General features: G+C 41.3%; 1 protein-coding gene and 1 long non-coding RNA gene across 3 annotated transcripts in view; one reads left to right on the top strand and one right to left on the bottom strand.

The window, feature by feature from the left end:
- The window catches only part of si:dkey-34d22.1 (discoidin, CUB and LCCL domain-containing protein 1), a 114,126-nt gene that overhangs the window by 81,598 nt on the left and 9,479 nt on the right, over positions 1–23,049 (top strand). Inside the window, exons 8-14 of the mRNA XM_068006724.1 lie at positions 4,499–4,699; positions 8,240–8,364; positions 8,519–8,681; positions 12,061–12,159; positions 15,857–15,947; positions 16,729–16,766; positions 17,538–17,663. Of these exons, the coding sequence (XP_067862825.1) occupies positions 4,499–4,699; positions 8,240–8,364; positions 8,519–8,681; positions 12,061–12,159; positions 15,857–15,947; positions 16,729–16,766; positions 17,538–17,663 (843 nt within the window). The remainder of the gene's footprint in view (positions 1–4,498; positions 4,700–8,239; positions 8,365–8,518; positions 8,682–12,060; positions 12,160–15,856; positions 15,948–16,728; positions 16,767–17,537; positions 17,664–23,049) is intronic.
- Positions 11,488–23,049, bottom strand: part of LOC137342662 (uncharacterized) — a 34,353-nt gene continuing 22,791 nt past the window's right edge. For both annotated transcript variants that reach the window (XR_010967315.1, XR_010967316.1), the window contains exon 2: positions 11,488–12,171. This is a non-coding gene — a long non-coding RNA (uncharacterized lncRNA). The remainder of the gene's footprint in view (positions 12,172–23,049) is intronic.

Below are 23,049 nucleotides of genomic sequence, written 5' to 3'. Positions count from 1 at the left end.
TGCCACTTGAGTGTATTTACTTTGGTTGTTCAGGTCATTAACTGACCTGATTAAGGGACTGTGCGTGATTTTGGATAAACATGGGACTGTTTCACACACTGGGGGAAACAGTCCTAGTTGAAATGGACGTGTTGCAGCCGTCAGCCTGTGGCAGCTGCAAAGGTCCATTTGACAGGTGGGGGGTCGGGGGGAGACACTCAGCCATTGCAGGAGGCCGCTCTGTCACTTGGGACAAAGTTTGGCCTCCACCACCCTCCTCCTGATGGTCGAAGTCACCAACCTGCACACTTACCCCGGGGTCCGGAGACATGTACCTATCTTGCGGACCCCCTCAGATGTACATCTTGCAGATGGGGGCCGCCGTAGCTGCAGTCATGACCTCCTCGGAGGGCGAACGGCATCACCAGCCTCGCCATCCACGCCGTCCACCTCTGACACGTGGAGCTCCACAACAGAGTGCTGTGACACATCCACCTATACAGCAGGAGGGAGGGCTACCGCAGAGAGAGATGCGTCGCAGAGGGCACTACCCTCGCCACAGGGTCCACAGATCGAGGCGCAGCCTCCTGGACCTCTCTGAGCAGCAGTGCACACGGAGGCTCAGAGTCACTCGACATGTAGCCGTGGACATCTGCAGCCTCTTTCATGCCTGGCTGGCCCGTGCACCATCTTCGTACCTGTCGCTGTCAAAGTCACCACTGCCCTCCCGAACTTCTGCTCCACAGCCTTCCAGGCTGCAACCGGGGACATCCCCGATGTGTCTCAGTCATCTGCGCAGAAGAACCCTGCAAATACACCTACACCCACTCTGCAGTGACACACTGGGTGGCATCAGTGGTGGGTCCTCATAGGGATACCCAGGAGCGGGCATTATTGCACAAACCGGACAGGATTCGCGAAGACATGGCAGTAGTGGTGCCAATATAATGTGTGATGTGAGTTGTTCTTTAATTCAATAGAAGTAAGAACCATGACAATCCCTCAAACACCCTTGTGCATCCCCTTCATGCTCACGACACGTTTGCCTTACGCTGCCTACTGCACATATGTGATGCATGCCCTGTGGCTGCAGCACAGGTGGTGGCAGGTTGAGTGAGGCTGGCCGTGAGAGAGATGCACGAGAGGGTGAGTATGGGATAGAGCCATGAGATTGTATGAGGATTGGGTTGCGTGGTAGTGGCGGGGTGAGTACTCGCGAGGTGAGTCGGTGCAGGTAAGTTGAGGATGAGGTTTGAGTGGGTATGAGGGGTCATGTGACAGAGTAGTGTTGGCAGTGCCGAAGGAGATGTGGGGTGGGGGCGGTGTTGTGGCAGACGGAGTGTAGGGGAAAGACTACGTGTTCTCACTGTGGCTGACCTACTGAGGTCATTGGAGCGCCTCCTGCACTGTATGCAGGTGGGCGATATGTTGGTGGCGCAGGTGACCTCCTCTGCCACCTCGAGCCAGGCCTTCTTGGTCGCAGAGGTCGGCCTTCTCCCGCCCGCCGGGGGGAAGATCTCTGTCTTCCCCCTCCTCCTCACCCCATCTAATGATACCTGGGGTGAGGCATCATTAAACTGGGAGCAGCCTTCCCCCTGGGCTGCTCCATGATGTAATTTTTGCTGTTTGTGGCAGCATCTGTCAGTGGAGGACTGCCCCTTTAAATAGAGCGTCTCCAGCTGACAGATCTTACTGCGCATGCGCAGCCCGCCCGACGCGCAGATCAGCATCGGGGAACCCGGAGGAGCAGGTAATTGGATCCAATTAGTTTGTTGCCTGCTACGATCGCGCGGGCAACCCACTAATTTCACCGGGCGCGCTGGCCCACCCGCCGAGAACCCGCACCCCTGGTAAAATCGGGCCCTATAATCTCTGGGGTCCTGGATTTGAGCCGTTGTTACTGATTACTGTCTGTAAGGCTTACTGAATGCAATTATAGGAGTAGGCAGATATATTTATATAGATATATATTTCTTAGCTCTTGTTTATAAACTTAAAATACAATTGACTATAAGTATAGCAGTGGGTTTTCTAATCAACTGATAGAAATATCACTGTTATTAGAAGCAGTACCAGCCTCATCAGGAAATTCTCACCAAGGCATTTCAGATCCTGTGCAGCAAGATGCATTCCAAGGGTAATGAAACATGAAACTTGTATAAGATGAATATCAGGCCAGTGCTGCTGAAAACTGAAATATTTAACTAAACTTAGATTTTTATTTCTTGGCCAAATTATAGCATTTATTTGTTTATTTGAGTCTTTGATCAACATCATTTTGCTCTGTAGAATGGAGAATTGCTGATAGTAGCTGCTTTTTCTGAAAATGATAAGTTCATGATAGTTTTATTAAACTAGCAGACATCTCATGACATTGCTCACAGTAAGTCAGACGATATCCTGTATTATAACAGCAACTGGTAATGCACATGGTACTGCTATGGTTCAGCTGAGTTTAGGGTGATCTGTAACTTTTCAAGATGTAAATATGCACACCCCAAGGTCAGTTAAAGGTTATTTGCTATTGTTGAGCAAGTTTGCAGGTTGGCAGGTGTTTGTAAATTCCCAATTCCGGGTCAGTAGAAACCAGCATGAAATGATTGCCTTTCTTTTCTTTTTTAAAAATGTAACTTTAGTGTGTTGTTTGAGGATGGCTATGAAAAAGGTTTGGGTGTATTTACATATAACATTCAGGATAGCTCAGATAGCATCAATATTCAATATTAAATTAGCTTAATGTAGAAATGAACATCCTGTTATTTACTGTGTGAAATGTTAGGATCAGCAATCTTTTCCCTTTCTTGCAGGGTTTCTTCCTCATTCATTTTCTCCCCTTCTTTCCTCAAGACATTGGGGGAGAAATTCAAATTACGACCATTCCACGCGCTGGTCCATGCTGACCTGAAGCCCAAGCCAAATCTGGCTTCGGACCTCATTTAAATGCCACTGCAAGCTACGGGCACCCTGCTGCAGCTCGCTGGTCAGGAAGGCGGGAAATCAGCTGGGTTTCATGCGGGCCGGAGTTACTTTGTGAACCCAAGAGGAACACTCCCACTTCTGTTGGGGCCCATGAAAATAAAAGCTAAAAATTTCTTGGGCCTTTCTTTGAGTAGCCTCCAGCAGTCCCTTTAAGAACAGCTGGTTAGGCAGCTCAAGGCCTGTGACAAATAGATGGAGTGTGCATGGTGCACGCTCTGCCTGGATTTTACAATTTTTTTTCAAAAAATATACTTTATTCATAAAATTTGTAGCAAAAAACATACAATACAGTTGTCATGTCACATTCCAAACATACACAATACAGATTATACAATTTGCAGGTTACATCAAGTACAGTACAGTGAACACATTGTACATAATTACAGTTCATCACACTCTAGGGTGCCTCATTGCATCACACTCAACACAGATTATTGCTTACATATTCATTACAGGTACATTACAGCAATTTGAATTTTACATTCTGCCCGAGGGGGGTTTTTCCCTGATTGCAGCCCCTCTGTTTACAATGGCGGGAAGGCTCTAAACGGTTGCCTTTGGGGGTCCTATAACTGACATGGGACCCCAATTTGCATATTTAAGCTGCTTTACACCTGTTTCAGGTGGGAGAGCTGCTCACCCATTTATCGATCAGCCTAAACTGGGGTCATATAACCGACGTGGGACCCCAATTTGCATATTTAAGCTGCTTTACACCAGTTTCAGGTGGGAGAGCTGCTCACCCATTTATAATTGTAAACAATTTTACAACACCAAGTTATAGTCCAACGATTTTATTTTTAATCCCACAAGCTTTCGGGGGCTTTCCCCTTCCTTAGGCAGTGTGGAAAAAGAACTACTTCCTGGTGAGTGTGGGAACACACCATAAACATTTCCCATAATTTAGCACAAAATTTATCCTGCTGAAGAGGATGTCTGCTGTGGAAAATAGGGGAAATAATTATGGTTAAAGCAATACAGCAGAGTACAGAGTACAGTGTGGAAATCTTCCACACTGCCTGGGGAAGGGGAAAGCCCCCGAAAGCTTGTGGGATTAAAAATAAAATCGTTGGACTATAACTTGGTGTTGTAAAATTGTTTACAATTGTTAACCCCAGTCCATCACCGGCATCTCCACATCATGGCACCCATTTATAGATCAGCCTGACAATTCCATCAGAGGTGCCCCCCTCGATTTTCAACTGCAGGCCGCTCATTTTTCAGGTGCAAATAGGCGGCCATGAGTTAAATTTCTCCCCCCATTCACTCCCTGCTGATATGGTTCCAGTAGCACTGGTCGCCCTCTACTACCTATACCCATGAGCCATTATTAATGTGTGAACCTTGACCAATGATAGTGCCATTACCACAATTGAAAAGAAAATCTGCCCCATTGTGTATAAAGTGAAATAACAATTCCTTTCCCAATGGTCTACCACCTTGAGGGAAATAGAAACTGTACAGACTGGGAAGATTTCAAACGGGAAACAAGCATAACAGTTCAGGGTCACCAATTTGATGTCTCTTTCACGCTCCTTAGACTGTGATGATGTTCTTGAGAGCAGCCGCCTTACTGCCTCATCATCTTGGACAGAGAAGAGCAACATTGGAGAGTCGATTATCTGGTCTCCTGACAAAGCTCAGGCCAGCAGCAAAGGACAACCGTGGGCTTGGGCTGCAGGCTCACCCAGTAAGAATGAATGGCTGAAAATAGACTTGGGAGAACGGAAGAACATCACAGGTTAGTAAAATATTATATATTCCAAGTTTTTTAAGCAAATTATAGACTGCATTTCTGAGCAGAAATTGTGCCCTCTCAGGCCACGTAGTGTAAGCCAGATGCAGAGTTAATTTCCCTGTACTCTGCTGTATTGCTTTAACCATAATTATTTCCCCTATTTTCCACAGCAGACATCCTCTTCAGCAGGATAAATTTTGTGCTAAATTATGGGAAATGTTTATCGTGTGTTCCCACACTCACCAGGAAGTAGTTCAAAACTGCTAAATCTAAGTTCTCATTGGACACTTACAGCTGGCATTGAGAAGAACTTTTCATCCCACTAAGTGTGGACTGGATTCGGAGGTGAAAGATCCATGCGCTGACTCACCATGCCACCCAGTGTCCCCTTTATCACGATTGAAGAGCTTAGCAAAGTTATACATTTATCAGTAACAGTGTACATTTAAAATTATCCTCTAGATCTTTCAGCTGTTGAGTCCTGAGGATTTAGTGTGCAGCATAAATAGTCCATTATATTTCCAATTTGGTTAGACCAAGTATCTGCACTCGTCACCAAGGCACTGACTATTACGCAATTTCACACCTGTTCAATTAACCGTGGAATTTAGCTACGGCTACGTAAAGGACCATCCCCGATGTTTCACAGGGTGATTCAGCTGCTTCTGCTTCTACAACAACCCATTGTTGCTGCTGCTTCTGCTCTTTTTTTTTGGAAAAGTCTTGTTTTTTGTTGTTTTCTGGTATGACGTAGTAAATGTTTTCGTGCTAAGACTCATAGAATTTCATATTTAACCTAATTTTTGAAAATGTTTTTAAATGTCTGCACGTGGGAATTTAGGGCTGATTTTGCTCCCAGCGTAGATTGGAGAATCTGGCACGAAGGTCAACCCTCCCAATTTCCAGAAAATCGGAAGTACCATGAGTCAGATGCACTGGCCTAAGCTCCAATTCTCAGATCCATGCTTCTGTAGTGAGGCTCTGCACCAGGAGCGAGGACTTGCAAAATCAGCCCTTTTGTATTTAAATAACCTTTTTTTACTGTTGAAAATACTGTAAGATGTACTTATAATAGAATGTATTAGTTTGTGGCTGTTTTAAGAATGCATTCACATTGCAAGTTTAGTATTGGTGTGAAGAAATTTTCAAACCACACCGTGCTCAACTGGCAGTGGAAATCGAGAACCAGGGCCAAACCTGACTCCATAGTGAAGTGGAGTGAGACTCCTTGGAGGGGGTAGTCTTCACACTTTTGTTTGTGCAGAGAGTAAGTGCAGTGCGGTGTCAAATCTAGTTTTCAAAATGTTCAGGAAATTCATAGAATGGAATCATATAGCACAGAAGGAGGCAATTCGGTCCATCGTGCCTGTGCCAGCTCTTTGAAAGAGCTATCCAATTAGTCCCACTCCCCTCCTCTTTCCTCATAACCTTTCAGTTGTCTCCCCTTCGAGTAGTTATCCAATTCCCTTTGGAAAGTTACTATTGAATCTGCTTCCACCACCCAGTGCATCACTGGACTTTTTTGGAAATCCACCTAACTTTAAATTGAATGTTTAGCAATTAAGGATTATCCCCTCCCACCTCCCTAGCTTTTAAATTTATAGTTGTACCCATGCATGTATGCAAGCAGTTTCAACAGGATTCTGTCCTGCTTGAGCCTGAATTGCATCTACCAGTCTCAGACTGGTAGCACATTAACACATAAATATGTTTGGAACATTTACTACTGTGCTGCAAAAATTGGATAGACCTGCCACAGAACTACATTCTCTTGCTGCAGAAATTGGCCTGGCGGTATAGCAGAATTCTATGGACCCTGCTCGTAATACATATCATTGCTGATGATACAAAAATTGGTAGGGTGGTAAATAGCGAGGAGGATAGCCTCAGTCTGCAGGACGATATAGATGGGTTGGTCAGATGGGCGGAACAGTGGCAAATGGAATTTAACCCGGAAAAGTGCGAGGTGATGCACTTTGGAGGGACTAACAAGGCAAGGGAATACACAATGAATGGGAGGACCCTAGGCAAGACAGAGGGTCAGAGGGATCTTGGTGTGCAAGTTCACAGATCCCTGAAGGCGGCGGAACAGGTAGATAAGGTGGTAAAGAAGGCATATGGGATACTTGCCTTTATTAGCCGAGGCATAGAATATAAGAGCAAGGAGGTTATGATGGAGCTGTATAAAACACTGGTTAGGCCACAGCTGGAGTACTGTGTGCAGTTCTGGTCGCCACACTACAGGAAGGATGTGATCGCTTTGGAGAGGGTGCAGAGGAGATTCACCAGGATGTTACCAGGGCTGGAGCGCTTCAGCTATGAAGAGAGACTGGGAAGATTGGGTTTGTTTTCCTTGGAGCAGAGGAGGCTGAGGGGGGACATGATTGAGGTGTACAAAATTATGAGGGGCACAGATAGGATGGATACTAAGGAGCTTTTTCCCTTCGTTGAGGGTTCTATAACAAGGGGACATAGATTCAAGGTAAAAGGCGGGAGGTTTAGAGGGGATTTGAGAAAGAACTTTTTCACCCAGAGGGTGGTTGGAGTCTGGAACTCACTGCCTGAAAGGGTTGTGGAGGCAGGAACCCTCATAACATTCAAGAAGCATTTGGATGAGCACTTGAAATGCCATAGCATACAAGGCTACGGACCAAATGCTGGAATATGGGATTAGAGTAGACAGGGCTTGATGGCCGGCGCGGACACGATGGGCCGAAGGGCCTCTATCCGTGCTGTATAACTCTATGACATAGGAAACTTATTAATGTTCAGACGTGGGTTTTATTTTCATCATTCTGCTTCTGCATGCTGTCTGGAACACAGCTATCACAAATGTTTACTATAAGATGTTGCAGTATTAAGTAGTTTAAGGTCAAAAAAAGGGCAAAGTCCATTGGAATGCTTCACAGTTAACTGCAGCTGAGAAGCAGACAATAGATTGAACAATTTCAACAATATGATTTTCTGTACTTTCTTCCCTTTGGTGTTTTGAACTGATTTTGATCCACTAATTTTACAAAAGTTAGGTTAGTGCTAACAAAACTTGTGGCACATGGGTCGATAATCACTGGAAAAACAATTATGCACCTTTGAAATAGCATTAATCAGATTTGTGCTTTAATAGTGTGTTGCTCAGAATTTTCAACAATAGATTGAAAACAATAGGACACATGACCAGATAAGGATGAGGTGAAGCCGTGATAGCACCGATGGTTGAATAATGCTCAAGGACTATCTAGAATCACAATTGCACAAATGTGGTCACTTGGTTAAAGTATCAGAGGCCACCAGGATCACTGTGGCCATACCACAACTGCACTTGGAGGAGGAGGAGGAGGAGGAGAGGCCAAGGGAAAAAGTAGATTTTGCCATTGAATATTGTTTTGAGAAGATTACTTTGTTGATAACTATGGATATCAAGTAAAGATACAAAATGTGTCTCAACTATAAATGACTCCAGAAATATAATTAAATACAGTTCTCTAGAGTATTATGTTTTATTATCTGTGTAACTGAGGTTTTTTGTGCCACCTATACCTTCAGGGATTGTGACCAAAGGCAGCACGAACAATGGGTATAACTTTTATGTTAAGACATACAAGATTTCCTACAGCAAAGATGGAACAACCTGGAGAATCTATAAGAGAAAGAATAGCAAGGAAGACAAGGTACATCTTCTTTAATTTAAAATGTAACTGATATGTAATAATTGAATGCTGAGTTATAGAATCTCCCACTGCACGTTGATATTTATACTCTTTCAAAAAGTGGGCCACCTCCTTTGTTCTGTATTTTATTTTTATTTTCCTTTTTTCAAAAAAGATTTTTGAAGGAAACATGAACTACCAACAACTGGTTCGCAACAATTTTATCCCATCTTTTGTGGGTCGGTACATTCGTATTAGTCCACAGACATGGCACCAAAGAATAGCTATGAAGGTAGAGGTGATTGGCTGCAAGGTCTCACAAAGAATCCGACCGTTTGGTAAAGATTCAATTTTTTTCTTCTACTTTTTGCTATTGTGGGGGAAAAAATGTCAGTGTTAATTATTCAAGATGGCTGCGTATGGCTTTGGTACTAGACCAGTAACCCAGAGGTTGCGATTTCAAATCCCACCGTGGCGAGTTGTAAAACTGGATTCATTGAATCTTTTAATTTGTGGGCTGGTACTGGGGGAAAAAAAAGCATAAAAGTTGCCAGAATGTCATTAAATCCCACCAGTTCACTAATGTCCTACAGCAGAGGGATCCTGCCACACCTACCCAGTCTGGCTAATACATGACTCTAGTCCCATACCGCGTGATTGACTCTGAGTTCCCTCTGAAGTGGTATTAGCACACCCTGCAGTTGTAAAACAATCACGTAGGGCAACTAGGGATAGGCAAAAATGTGACCTCGCCAGTGTTGCCCATATCCCAAGAACAAATAAGGTAAAAGAAATTCAACATTTCCAAACAATATTGTGTACTATGTTGTGTTCTCATTCCAAATACAGGATTAATGACTTTCAGCTGAAGAAAAATTAACATATCTAGCATATCAGTCAAATATAAAGATGTGAAATGGATTTGTTTTCCTGTCAATTTTCTCGATTCCAACCAGGTGAATAGACATAGTATCAAATAAATAAATTCAGTTATAATTAAATGAATAACTGAATGAATAAATCAAAACTTATTGTCATACATAACACTGAGAAAAGTTATTCACAGGCTTAGATTGGTTTTATTTTCCTCTATCTCTTTCTCAATTTTCTCCTCTCCTGAAGGCATTCACCCCTTGCTGGAAAATGGTTCCACAGCATCAGCCACCCTCTGGTACCTCACCTTTGAGCCTAGGCAATGAATGTGGGTGACTATTAGACTACGTTAACTCTAATTTTCACTGGTAAACTAATGCTACTGAGTTGTCTGTTTTATTTATACTACATGTTGTCCACCATGATTTTAGCAACTTTTATATTTAAGTTGCTTATAAGTAATCATTTGCTCCATTTTGGGGAAGGTCAAGATGTGAGGGAAACCGCTGAGCTACAGAAAATCAGGTGGGAAAGTGGCAAGATTGAAAAGGATAATCCAGGAGAGGAAGGAAACAGCAAGGTTCAAAGAGCTAGACTGGAAGGGATGAGTTGGGGTAATAAGTGTGTAGCTGGAAAGAGAAAAAAAATGCAACTACGCTAAGCATTCGAAGACTGGATTCAGAACATTAGTTCAAAAAAAGAAATAAACCATCAATTTTCAGATGTGAGATAATGTCGTATAAATCACGCATGGCTTTAATTACTGTATTTGAAACACAAATAAACAGTTGTGTAAAAATTGAACAAGGATGTGGCATCTTACATGATGTCATTGTCTCTGAGATCACATGACACATCCACATCCTTCCTGTGCTGATTAATTCATCACCAGATCGGGTCTTTCCATTTCTTAGGGAAAAACATTTACATTTCTCTAAAATTATAAATTGAAGTGGGGACTGCGTGGTACAGTGGGTTGGACACTGACCTTTTGCTTTGGAAAACTAGATTTGAATCTAGCCCAGATTGGTGGTATGAAAATCTGTTCTGTCTGCTGGCTGTAGAGTCCTACGTGAAATGAGCTTGGGCAGTCTTAATGCAGTTTCTGGTGGGTATTTTCCCACGGCATAAAACTGCTCATAATTCAGCCATAATTGGCCTTGATCTTGATAGTCTTACTCAGAATGGTTGGTGTAGCAAATGGGGGAAAAAGATCACATTAATGTAGTGGGAATGCTCTTCTGAGGTGAGGGCTGAAGCACATTGTTGAGTAGAGGGAATTTTACTTTGCATCTAACTACTGTATCTGACTTGGGAGTGCTTGCTGCTGCACCAGACGCTTGAAGCAGAATGGGCCAGAAATTGCTCCCGAAGTAACGGAGGAGCTCAACAACACTCTCAGTTTTTAGTGGCGAATTGAAGGAGTAAGTTCCCGCGTTTGCACACGCGCGCTAAAACGCGGAAATCATGAACTTGCTCCTCGTATTGCGCCGGCGATATGAGAGCTTCGAATTAAAGTGCCATTGAACGCTTCAGTCAGAGAAATCATTGAAAAATCGCAAACTTGTTTATCTGCCCAGCTGGAAAGTAACTAATTACGCCACCAAACAGGTACGCTTAAAAATACCAAGTCTAAACTAAGTTTTAAAAGTGCGGTTAGTCTTAATGACTGCCAAACAACTAAAAAATTAAATTTTAAAAATGTGGAGTCTCATATTACTCCTTATTTTAATAGTTTTTGATTTTAAGAAAAACAATTTTTAAATTAATTTTTTTTTCCCTACTGTCTCTTAATTATTTCTTCAGCTTCTGATTTAAAAAAATATTTTTTTTCATTTGGAATGGCATCCAGAATGCTAACTTTAAATGAATGAAGTCTGCTTGAGTAATGCAGCCTGAATCTGTGGGCGTGACTTCTCTTCCTAACAGACTTTGTGGGCTTGTCTTCTACTCTCACAGACTGTTCCTTGCGCATCAACTCACGCTGCTCAGAGGCTGGGTTGATAACGCACAATTTTTTTTAAAGTTCAAAATCAAGCAATTCGACGCCACAGAGCCCGCAGTAAATATTTTTGTTAATTTAATTCGCAGGAGCTGCGGTGAGCGTTGCCTCGCGGCTCTGCGCGATTTCTGGCCCAACGTGTTCTGTTCCCAGCACTACTGTCCCTCATCTTAATAAACTGAAAATAAAAGTAATTAAAAGTGTTAACTGAACGATTTTGTTAAGTATATTACTTATTTTAGTAAAAATCAGTGCATTTTTATCCAAACTTCATAAATGTTACGTAACTTTAATATTTTTGAAAGGAAATCAAAATTATGAGATTACAGACACCGTAAACAAAAGGGTCAATGCCAGAGGGATTATAGCTACTGTTTACCTGTGAAAGAAGATCATAGATCAAACAGGCCTATTGCACATAAATCAAAGAGGTGCTTCTCCAGTGGAATGGAGGGGCCAGTCCATCACTGCAGCTGTGGATTGCCTCCTGGTTTAAGAGCTGTATTGACAGAGGCTTGGGAAAAAAGACACCTGGTGTGTGTCACACAAGGTTGGTGGGTGGGGGGTGTAAATAGAAGAAAAGGAGCAGAGGAGAAATTGTATGTTTGTATTTTTTCTTTAATTTCCATCTCAAAAGAAATTTAGAAAGGAGTTCATTGTATGGAAGCTTACTTTTGCCTAATTATAGTGTTAGGAAGAGATGAATAAATCCTCTCTTTGTTGATGGAACAACTGAAGGAAGCTCTTGAAATTGTCTTCTAATGTAACATCAGGTTTTCTTGCGAATGATGCTTCTCTGTGGATTATGTTTGGTTATTCACTCCGTCCTTGTTTTTCTCCAGGAGTTCCTCGTAGTTCAAAACCTTTGCCAAAGCCGACCATTATTCCCACAGAAAGCAGCACTGTGGCAGATCTTATTGTTGTAAAGAAACCCTCATCAGGTAATGTGTAGACTGTAAAATAAATAAAACGACAAATGCTTGAAATCTGAAACAAAAGCAGAAAATGCTGGAAATGCACAATTTACACTGTCAGCACCTGTAAAGAGAAGTTCAGGTGTAACCCTTCATCAGAACTGGTGAAGATTGTGACCTTTACCAGATCATAAGAACATGAGTGTCATTTTCTATTTTGTATCCTGTAATTAAGAAAATGTTCAATTTTTTTAATAATGGGCATAAAATATTTTCAGGTTTAGTAATACAGCTTTTAGATTTTATTTTTGTCTTTAATGGAGAATAGTGTGGAGCTGTAATAATCAATACAGGCTAGTATAGTAGAATAACTAAATATCTTATAAGGGGGTCAAATATCAGATTCCATTTATACCTGGATATAATTATCTCATAATCACCCAATGGACTACGTGGTGTTGTTTAATTATGCATCTGTAGTCCTTAATGTTTAATTTTTTTTACACAATAAGACATGTTTACTTCTTCCATTAAATACTGGCATTGCCCAGATCTCAATAAGATTATTGTGTCATTTAAATAAACAGGGCAAGGCAAATTCAAGAACCCATACGTACATCCACAAACTGGGTGGCTGGGCAGTTAAAGTCACCTAGGTTACTTTCCTGCCCAGTAGATGGCCCGGGAACTGATGGTTCCTGATTTTAATCTGCTGAACTGAGCAGGCGGCAAGAACACCCGCACAAAGGCGGCAGGATCCAAATGCAATTTTAATTTAGTGGCCTGAGCGGGAAGCCACGGTGAATTTCCTGTCGTGCTAAAAGTAGTGGGAATGCAGATTGGGGCCAGAAGAGGCACAAAAAGGCAATTTTTTTTTTTACTTATGGGGAAGCTTTAAACTTTTTACTTCTCTTCCCTCTGGGCCCCATAAAGATAGCTTAGGCCTCCGCTGCAACTGTCTAATGGCCAACTAGTAAGGAGATTAGCAGGATCTCTTTGGGGGTCAAGATGGCTTCAAGCTGACACACCTTCAGTGGTAGTTCAGAACCAATTCAACTTTCTGTGGCAGGCTAGGTAATCTGATACTTATGCTAGACAGGTCCACAGTACTCCCCTGCTGATTAACCATCTGTTACTAGTGTACTTTTCACTTAGCTGCAGAAAACTGTAGGAATTAATGCCCTTATGGGAGGGATATTCTTCCTGGACATGTATCAGGAAACTTAACAATGTTCTGCCCAGGTAAGATGGATAGTTCTAATTGGTTAAACTCCAGCACTGTACCTGCACATACTTTGAGTCCTTAACCTTGATTCTGCCAACTTACACCTAATCTCTCTGGATTTAGGTAAATTGAGTGTGTCCCTATTGGCAGATAGTGTGCACTCCATTTTGAAACTTGGCCCATATGGATTTTTCAGTATCTTGGTATGGAGACTTTTAAATGTGACAGATGCTTCAGAGAAAAATTAATGGGAAGGATTCAAATTTGGTTTTCCTGACTCTATGCTGGGCCATTATTTTTATAATGATGTTGAGGAAAGTGAATAGTGAAATTCACTGGTGAAACAAAAATGTGCGCACAGGTTGGCAATAAGAAGATTAGTAGGTTGCAAGCTGCTTCAGATAAATTATGAATGGGTTCATAAAGGGCAGGTGTCACTCAGTGTGGATAAGTACTGTGGGGACAGGAACCTGAAGATATGTCTATTCCATGCTTGGGTGCCCATTAAAAGTAACAAAGCAGGAATGGGTCATCATTGACAGGTCACTAAAGATTCATAAACAATGTGTGCTAGCTGAGGGAAACAATATAAGTTCTAGGAAATATTACTAGGTCAAGGAAGTAAAAGCATTATACTTCAGTTATATAAGACTTTGCTATATTTGCACTTAATTGTGTCCCATTTTAGTCCCCACATCTGTTGATGGTTAGATATTGAGGCTCTGGAGAGAGTATAGAGGAAGGCAACAACAATGATATCTAAACTTAGATCTCTCATTCAAGAGATAGAGAGCTAGGGTCATTCATTTTGGAGAAATGTAGGCTCAAGGGGGTAAGATTGAGGTTTCTTAAATTATGAAAGGATTGGATGTAGTAGATTTGGATTAGTTATTCAAAACAAAAAGCAATAACAAAAGGCATGCCTATAAAATATATTGGCAAAAAGTCAGGTAAGATGTGAGGAAGTGTTTCTTTTTTCAGAGATTTGTTGCCTTGCTGAACAGCTTACCAATAGATATAGTAAGTATGGGTATACTATCATCCTTTAAGAAGGGACATGACTATTCTCTGATTAAGAAAGACTTTGGAACATATCAGGAGTATGAGGATTAGTCAAGTATGTGGGAGGAGAATTTTCCAGAATTTTTCCTGAAATTGGCTGCAGGTTTTTTCCCTGACAGGAATTAGCAATCCTAGCAATTGGGAGGGCAGAGCATGAGATTGCACCATCTAGTGGATAGGGTGAGCATTGATGGGCCTTTTCTCACCCTTTTTAAATGTTCCTATTGGAACTTCCTATTTTAAGAGTGATTTTGGAATGAACTGTTTGCAATGAGTTGTGTGCTTATCACAGTTTGGATTAATAATTGACATTCAGAGCAGACATTCTGACAATTATTAGAGTGTAAAAGGTCCGGCATCCACCTCTATTTTTAATTTGTTCAGCAGTGCAGGACTTAGGGTTTGTTATTGCTAGCTCCCGCTTTCAAGAGAAGGAAACATACATGGTTCAAGTTAGTAGCCGCAGTGAGTTTGAATGAAAGTTGAGAAACACAAAATAAGAATATTAAAAGTAAATAAATCTTTTGTCCACAGTGGCTCAGTGGGTATATGCTGTAATTACAAACCGGGAAGACATCAGTTTCAATCCCTGCTCTGTGTAAATTAACTAATCTCAGCTAGGATGGCAGTGGGATACTACAATTGGCCTCAGTGGCCCTTGGTTTGGGAGAGGGGAAAATTTAACAAGGGCTCCTGCTCACTATCCAATGATTCCTGCTGAAAACTGTACATGTGTGCATGTTGCATCAGTGATACTGTGCTACAATCGAATTGCCTGCCCAATTCTCAGGGTGTCATGTGAAGAATCATGCTAGCAGAGGACTGCCGCTGTCTATGCCACAATACCACAAAATGAGCCAGCACCTTTTTAAGAGGAGGGGGAAATTATGTCAATACAAACTTTAGTAACAATAAAAACTTAAAATCTTGGTATTGTAAGTTATATAAAAACTAAATTTACCTGATTAAAGTATAAACAACAATTCATCGCCCATATTGAGTAACATCATTTTTTTATTTTAATATCCCCTTTTCCAAGCCCTTGCCTCATAGATGTGCAACCCTGTCATCCATCCCCAACTAGGAAAGCCAGTGAACAGCTTCTGACACAACTGTGATGTGGAACAGCCAGCGGGAAGCATGCGGTCACACGGGTGATGTGAATAGTGACATTTTTTTCCACCTAGTCGGATACTCACTTAGCAACCAGACTAAGAAGGGACAAAATTCTATGCCTGTATCAGCAAATACTTATGAATGCTGGTCTTGGCTAGGACTCAAACTTGCAGCCACCATAGGTAGGAAAGCAAAGATGGGAACCTGCATTCATGAAGATATTTGTAAGGGGTAACTATCTAGATTGTGTTTCTTCTGTGGGCCACATATTGTAATTAGAATCAAATGTTTGCTGTAATTTATTTTATTTCTTTTTTGCAGGTTTTAATTTAATGGTGATACTTATTGTGGTTGGTTTTGTAGTAATCATTTCTACAGTAGTCCTGTTACTGTGCATATACTACAAGAAAAGGTGAGTCATTCTGACATACTGTTAAAATCTAGTATTCAATAAATAGGATAGAAAGTTCAAACTTATTCAAAAATGTTTCCCCGGTTGCTTCTAATCCTTCAGAATTAAGATAAATGAACATTAGTTGATTGAGAGTGTGTATCACATTAATACAAAACTTCGACTCCTAATAGAGATGTGAATTTCTTAAAACATTCATAGCTGGTGGGTGAAATAGAATCAGGCTTAGACAGTAGCTAGTAAAAAGTAGTGGCTTAAGACCAAGGAACTACACTGAATCCTTGGAAAAAAAACTCAGTTGGCTTTTGCATTATTTGATTTTTTTTTTAAAAGCACACATGAAAGCCAAATCTCAAGAGTTAATGTTCACTATTAGTTGTGAGTCCTTTGAGCATAGGTTAAAAAATATTGCTTTTAAGACAGATGAAAGATAATGTGCTGTAATCTTTTTCTAAACCTTTGCGTTATGAAAATTTGCTTTTATTGCAGTAAAATTTATGTATAGTAATGAATGATCTGTAACAATACAATACTGTTAGTTTTCAATTTTTTTCAAGCAATACAAAACCTTAAAATGTATTCCCATTTTGAAGTGAACTCTGACCAGTACTTTCTTGAAATGTACAAACTGCTACTTTAATTTTAATTTTGAGGATTTTTATGGAGATGAATTATATTTTGTTTTATCTGTGGCATATGTTCCACTGCTCCCAATAGTTATTTGCCTAAAATATGATATTTTGTGTTAGTAATTCTATAATTGACATCTTATTGTATGTAGGAAGACTGGACCAAGAATGGACTGTTCTTTACTAAAAGGTAAATAACTTTCTTCCTGAAAATTATGAAAGAACAGTCAGGTTGTCTCAGAATACTTGATTTAGTAAGTAATTTCTTCCCCTCCTCCCTCCCTACCCCCAAATTTGTTGAATCTTGCTGGGCTATGGTTCCACAGGCACTGGCAACCCTCCAGTACTTCATCTAAGTGGTACATGTGAGCCTAGACAGTGAGCATTGGCTGGCTGGCTAGCTATTTTGACTGTGGACAACATCACAGCTTAGCTTTATTCTGTCCTCCCCTAAATGCCCTCAAATACACAGGAACAGCAGGAGTCAGATATATGAAGCTTGGCTGATTCTCCCAAGCTGGGGAAGATGGTGAGGCCAATTGTAATAGACCTACCTAGAACTTGGCTCAGCTCACAAACTCACCATCGAGGTGGGATCAAACCCAGGAGCTTCCGGGGCTGAATGGCACCCTCATTACCTCAACCAGCTTGGGGATCTGTTACATTCAGGCAATTTTAAAATAGCATGCCCTTACTAGAGAATATTAGTAAAATTAGGTTTTAACTTGTAAACAGATTTTGCACATATTATTTAAATCTTAACATCCAAATATTATTCTTCTGCCATATCTGAGGATGACTTGATATTGGGAAGTATTTCATTTCACCCCTCCTCAACAGCTATACCATTGAGTTTTTCATCTATCTCTATGCCTCAAACTGTATTCACTTTTTTGGATGGCATGAAGATTACCAACTAGAAAAATTATTTACTTAACATGTTCTTCTTCTGTATCTTCAGTATGTGACAAATCAATGAAAAAGCAGAATTGTCAAAGGGGTCAGCTGCAGCCTACTGAGTCGGAGATTATTATTTATGCCAGTGAGGAGGGATCTTGCAGGAACATCACTGGAAACAACATGTCAGGTACTGCATCTGTTTATCTTCTCCATCAATAAATGCCACTGATTTTTTATTCAATCAATTATAATTCTTTCCCCTCTTTTCCCGTCCTTTCTTGAAAGTAGGGACCAATGCTGCATTAAAGTTGAACATGCAGTTGCAACCCTCTGATACCTCACCCAAGTAGCCACTCTTCCGTGACTGTCAACTGGCTATTTGACTCTGGAGGGTATCCCAACAGAGTCTGACCCTGTTCTGCAACTGCACTTTTCAGCCAAAGTTACTTGTTAGCATCAGGAGTGGGAAAGAATGAAAAAGAACAATAAACAGCCAACCAGTTCATCAAGACTGTCCCATCCAGACATGGTGCAGCCTACATACACTATTAACTGCCCCCACCTCTTCCCCCAGTCACACAATCTCCTGGGAGAGAAAAAAAAGAGAAAAACCTTCGACCAATATCTCTCCGAACCCTGAAAGCAAACTCCAGGAGACTGCAGCAACCATATCAATAATTGCAGCTCCCCTTCACCTACCCTCTATGACATGAGATGTTCTCAACTCTCAGGAACTCAATCATCTGCCTTTTGAAAGGCTGCAAAGAATCCACACTTAACGCACAATTGGTAACCTATTCCAGAGGTTGATAATTCTGTATGAAAAGAAATCCTTCCCCAAGGACTTAATCAATGAAAAGAAACAATTCCTGGATCCAAACATGATAGCTAAGAGCCCTAAGACTAGGTGTCCTTCTGGTTGAAACCCTGACTGGCTCTTCCCCTCTTTCACCCTGGACACTGAGGCTAATTGTAGCACCCTCCTTACTGTTCTGGCTGAGATCAACTAACTCAACACAAACAAGGAATTGAACCTGAGACTTTCTGGTCTTCTTGCCTTTACCAACTGAGTCATCTGGAAAGCCCATTTGCCAAGTTCGATCCCTGCCTTGTACTGAGCCAGCTAAGCACAGCCAATGGGACACAGGTGGGAAAGAGGAAAATCACACAGAATTCCTGGTCCTGATCACTATCCACTGACCCCTAGGGGAGGTACATATATGCAGATATGAGGTAAGGACAGGATTATGCTCAGCTGTTATCGCCCCATAATCAGTTAACTCACTGATACTGCCCAGAAGAGTATGCAATTGTGTGGAATTTCAACTGTGGAACTGTATTGAACAAAGAGATGCCACCCTTTCAGAGATATTTAGAGGGAAAATTGGGGGAAAATGTAGGGGGGTACCTTCAGTATACAGTACTCTTTCGCCCCACCTCAGTCTAGAATATTTCAAACATGAAATACCTTGTAGGACATATTGGGGTAGTTTTTCATGTGTCGAATATCATCAGGTAGGAGGCGGGGGGGTGTAAACCTACCAGCTGCCCAATGGTATCAGTCCCAGGCCCAACCAGTTTTCATGGTTGGGTCTCATTTCCATACCGTCAGCAAGCTGCTCGCGAATTTCGAGCTACTTGCCAATCGGAGAGGGCTGAAAATTCAATGGCTGCAGCTTGGAGCCCAGCCAGTGCAAGTAAGTTAAATTGCGGGGAGGCAGTCCTGGGGTTGGGCATAGCGGCAGTCGGTTTTTGTGGGGTCAAGAGCATTAATGCTCCTCCTGACCCCACAAAAATCGTTTTAAAAGTTTTAAAAGCAACTGTTTTCAAGCAGCATGGAGTGTTCCCTTTCAGGACCATTGATTTGGCTGCTGAACGCAAGTACCAATGGGTGGAACATGCATGGCACACGCTTCACCCATTGGTACCTGAAAATTGCATTGGGGTCCTAGTCACATCAGAAGACCCCAATTTGGATTGGCTAGCAAGAAGCTTGCCTGTTTTCGGCAGCGCCCATTTCAAGTACTCCAGCAAAATAGTGGCAGCTGGATAACAGAGCGATAAGTTCTGCGCCCCAATTTTCCTCGCGCTACTGCCCCATTACCACTCAAAAACATGAATGAAAATTGGCCCCGTTGTTTCTATTCAACTTCAATCCCATCGAAACCTGTCATTTTGGCTGCATCTTACGTTGATTAATTCTGGAAACACTCTCTGATGACATTCCTTCTAGATGCATTCGGAAGCACCTACTTAGAGAAACCCAGAATTCAGCTCCTCAAGCTGGCCTCAATGCGAATCCAGAGTTGTTTGAACTGAGTAAGGTTGGCAGCTGTGACCTGATATGTGCTTGAGGGGTACAAGATCAGCAACCAGGCCAATCAAAAATGTTGATGTCTAGGTTACTCTATGGAGCCACTCCTAAATGAGTTTGTAACCTAAATTATCAGAACAATCTATATCTATATGGAGAGAAAATTCAACGATGGGAACAATGGGGTAAATGTTTGTCTTCACTGCCTGGACAGTAATCTGGCAGAGTGTATCACTAGCCTATTTGATATCAATAGAATGAAAATCAGTTAGGTTCTACAATGGCCAGATCATCTGCTCTGCCAGATTACCATCCAGGTGGTGAAGGCAAAAATTTACCCCAATATGTTCTATTAATAATTTCATTTTTAGATGTATAGACTAGATACGGGGAGTTTTATACCAAAAGATATCCTTTTAATAAATTGGGTTCCTCTCTTCCCCTCCCCCCGCCACATTTCCCTCTAAATTTCTTCCCTTATCCGTCTTTTCTTGTTGGGGTATGGTTCCAAAATTGATGGCAGTTTCTGCCAGGTAGTTTTGGCAATGAAGATGTTCACTTTAATTTTTGGCAACATTCTAATGAGGGGAATACTTAGTACTGAAAATATCCACCCCCTCTCCTCCCTATGCCATCCTTTTTTAGCAAGGGATTGAATTCTACTTTTTTCTCACCTTTAGGCAATTAAGTGCCTAATTTCACAGATTTCGCAGCCTGCCAAACCTGTAGCTGGTTAAATATTAAAATCTCAACCGTTGATTAATGGCAGCCAATCAACACATTCTAAGTACAGTAAAGACTAGTTTGTTTGCAGAACACCTCAATTAAAAAGCCCAACCCAGATTTAAAAGTTTAATTTTTAAAAGCTCTTCAGGCAAATTTCAGATAATCTGAGGTGGTATCGATGCCAGCCAGATTGCCAAATGGTACGAGTTACATTTTCAGTAAAACATCATATCTAAAACCTTACTTTAAGCATGACTAATGCACTAAGACAGATGTCAGTACAAGAGACTTTAAGCTGTAAAATTAATACATTAAGTATCCATTGAGTGTACAGCACAGAAACAGGCCATTCAGCACAATGGTATATGCCGGCATTTATGCTCCACGTGAGCTTCTTCCCACCCCTCTTCATCTAAGCCTATCAACATTCCTTTCGCCCTCATGTACTTACCTAGCTTCCCCTTAAATGCATCTATGCTATTTGCCTCAACTACTCCTTGTGGTAGCGATTCCACTTTTACCACTCTTTGGGTAAAAAAGTTTCTCCTGAATTCCTTATGTGATTTATTAGTGATTACCTTATATTTACGACCTCTAATTTTGGACTCCCCCACAAGTGGAAGCATTTTCTCTAAATCTACCCTATCAAACCCTTTCATTATCTTAAAAAGCTCTATCAGGTCACCCCCTCAGCCTTTTCTTTTCCAGAGAAAAGAGCCCCAGCCTGTTCAGCCTTTCCTGTGTAGTATATCCTCTCAGTTCTGGTATCATCCTTGTGAATCTTTTTTTGCACCTTCTCCAGTGTCTGTATAACCTTTTTTTAATATGGAGACCAGAACTGTGCACAGTACTCCCAAGTGTAGTCTAACCAATGTTCTATACAAGTTTAACATAACTTCTCTGCTTTTCAATTCTATCCCTCTGGAAATATACCCCAGTTTGCTTTTTTTATGGCCTTGTTAACCTGCGTCGCTATCTATAGTGATTTGTGTATCTGTGCCCCGAGATCTCTTTGACCCTCTACCCCATTTAGACTCTTATTATCCAAGCAGAATGTGGCCTCCTTATTCTTCCTACCAAAATGCACCACCTCACACTTATCTATATTGAAATGTATTTACCAATTACATGCCCATTCTGCAAGTTTATTGATGTCTTCTTGTCTTTTGTTGCATTCTTCCTTTGTATTAACTACACTCCACAATTTGGTATCGTCTGCAGATTTTTAATATTGTACTTCCGATTCCCGAGTCCAAATCGTTAATGTAAATTGTGAACTATAGTGGTCCCAGCACTGATCCCTGTGGAACAACACTTCACACCTTTTGCCAGTCTGAGTAACTACCCTTAACCCCTAGTCTCTGTTTTCTGTTTTGTAGCCTGCTTGCTATCCATTCTGCACAATGTGTATACAGGTACCTCTGGGGTTGAACTTGTTTAAAAAAAAAAGTTTGAAAAATCCATTACTGACCTACTGCCATTGAATAGAATTGGGTGGGGGAATAGGCTACAATGCCCTTTAATGGAGCACGTCTGTGTGTATATTGTACGATGTTGGAAGTAAATACTTTTATAAGATTTTAATATTCTTTACAATAATTCCAAAATAGTGAATGGAAGTACCAGATATGTAACGAGCTGGATTAGTGTCGTATTATGAGCCCTGCATGACATTGCCATTTCTTTCAACACAACCTGGCACGTGAACACTCAGACAGCGTGTGCATTGTCCACATACATTTGCTGATCTTGTGGCAACTATATATTTCAAGAAAGCATTTTTTATACCTTCCAAACATCAGTGAAGTATCTAAATTTAATTCCAAATAATTTCGGTTTAGCTGATCTCAGCTGAAGCAGCATTATGGCTGCTGCATTTGGCCTTGGTTAGAAAGGGGAAAATCAACCTATGCTCTTGCCTGAAGTGAATGTGTGCAGACAGAATGAGGTCAGTCAAGGGTCAGGCTCTATTGTGGCTCCCCACATGGTCATGTCATCTTCTGACATTGTCAAGACCCAACCATGAATAATGGCTAGTTAATCAAGGAACTGGACAGCACCCAGCACCTTGCCCCACCACAAGACACTGTCTTCAGAAGAGAAGAGGAAAGTAACAGAAAAAATATACCTCTGGCATCTCCATTGAGACACAGTGGAAAGCGTCACTTCACTAGAGTCATTTCAGATCTTATTAAATACATATTTTGTCAGTTGACTCTTTGCACCTGTGACTTAAAAAAAAATAGAACCATACAGCAGCATGAGCCAGTGCTTTTAGGAAATGAGTGAAGCAAACTGAATGCAAATATCCAGAAATGAATGGCATTGCATTTTATTAGTGAGCTATTATTTAATTTGGAAATGTTCCAACTCAATTTATTGTATTTATTATGTTGGCTTTTTCAGAAGGCAACAAAATGAAAATTCCTTCCAAGGCAGTCATGAACAGAGAGGGTTGGAAGACTGCACTTCCAATTCAATTCAGTACTGTCTGTTTAAATTGCAATCTTTGATCCTGGCCTAGAGCTTTCAA

The sequence above is a fragment of the Heptranchias perlo genome, chromosome 26 (assembly GCF_035084215.1).
Source record: "Heptranchias perlo isolate sHepPer1 chromosome 26, sHepPer1.hap1, whole genome shotgun sequence".
In the NCBI taxonomy this organism is placed as follows: domain Eukaryota; kingdom Metazoa; phylum Chordata; class Chondrichthyes; order Hexanchiformes; family Hexanchidae; genus Heptranchias; species Heptranchias perlo.
Note: the sequence above shows the minus strand (reverse complement) of the source record. Positions and strands in the feature narration are given on the sequence as shown.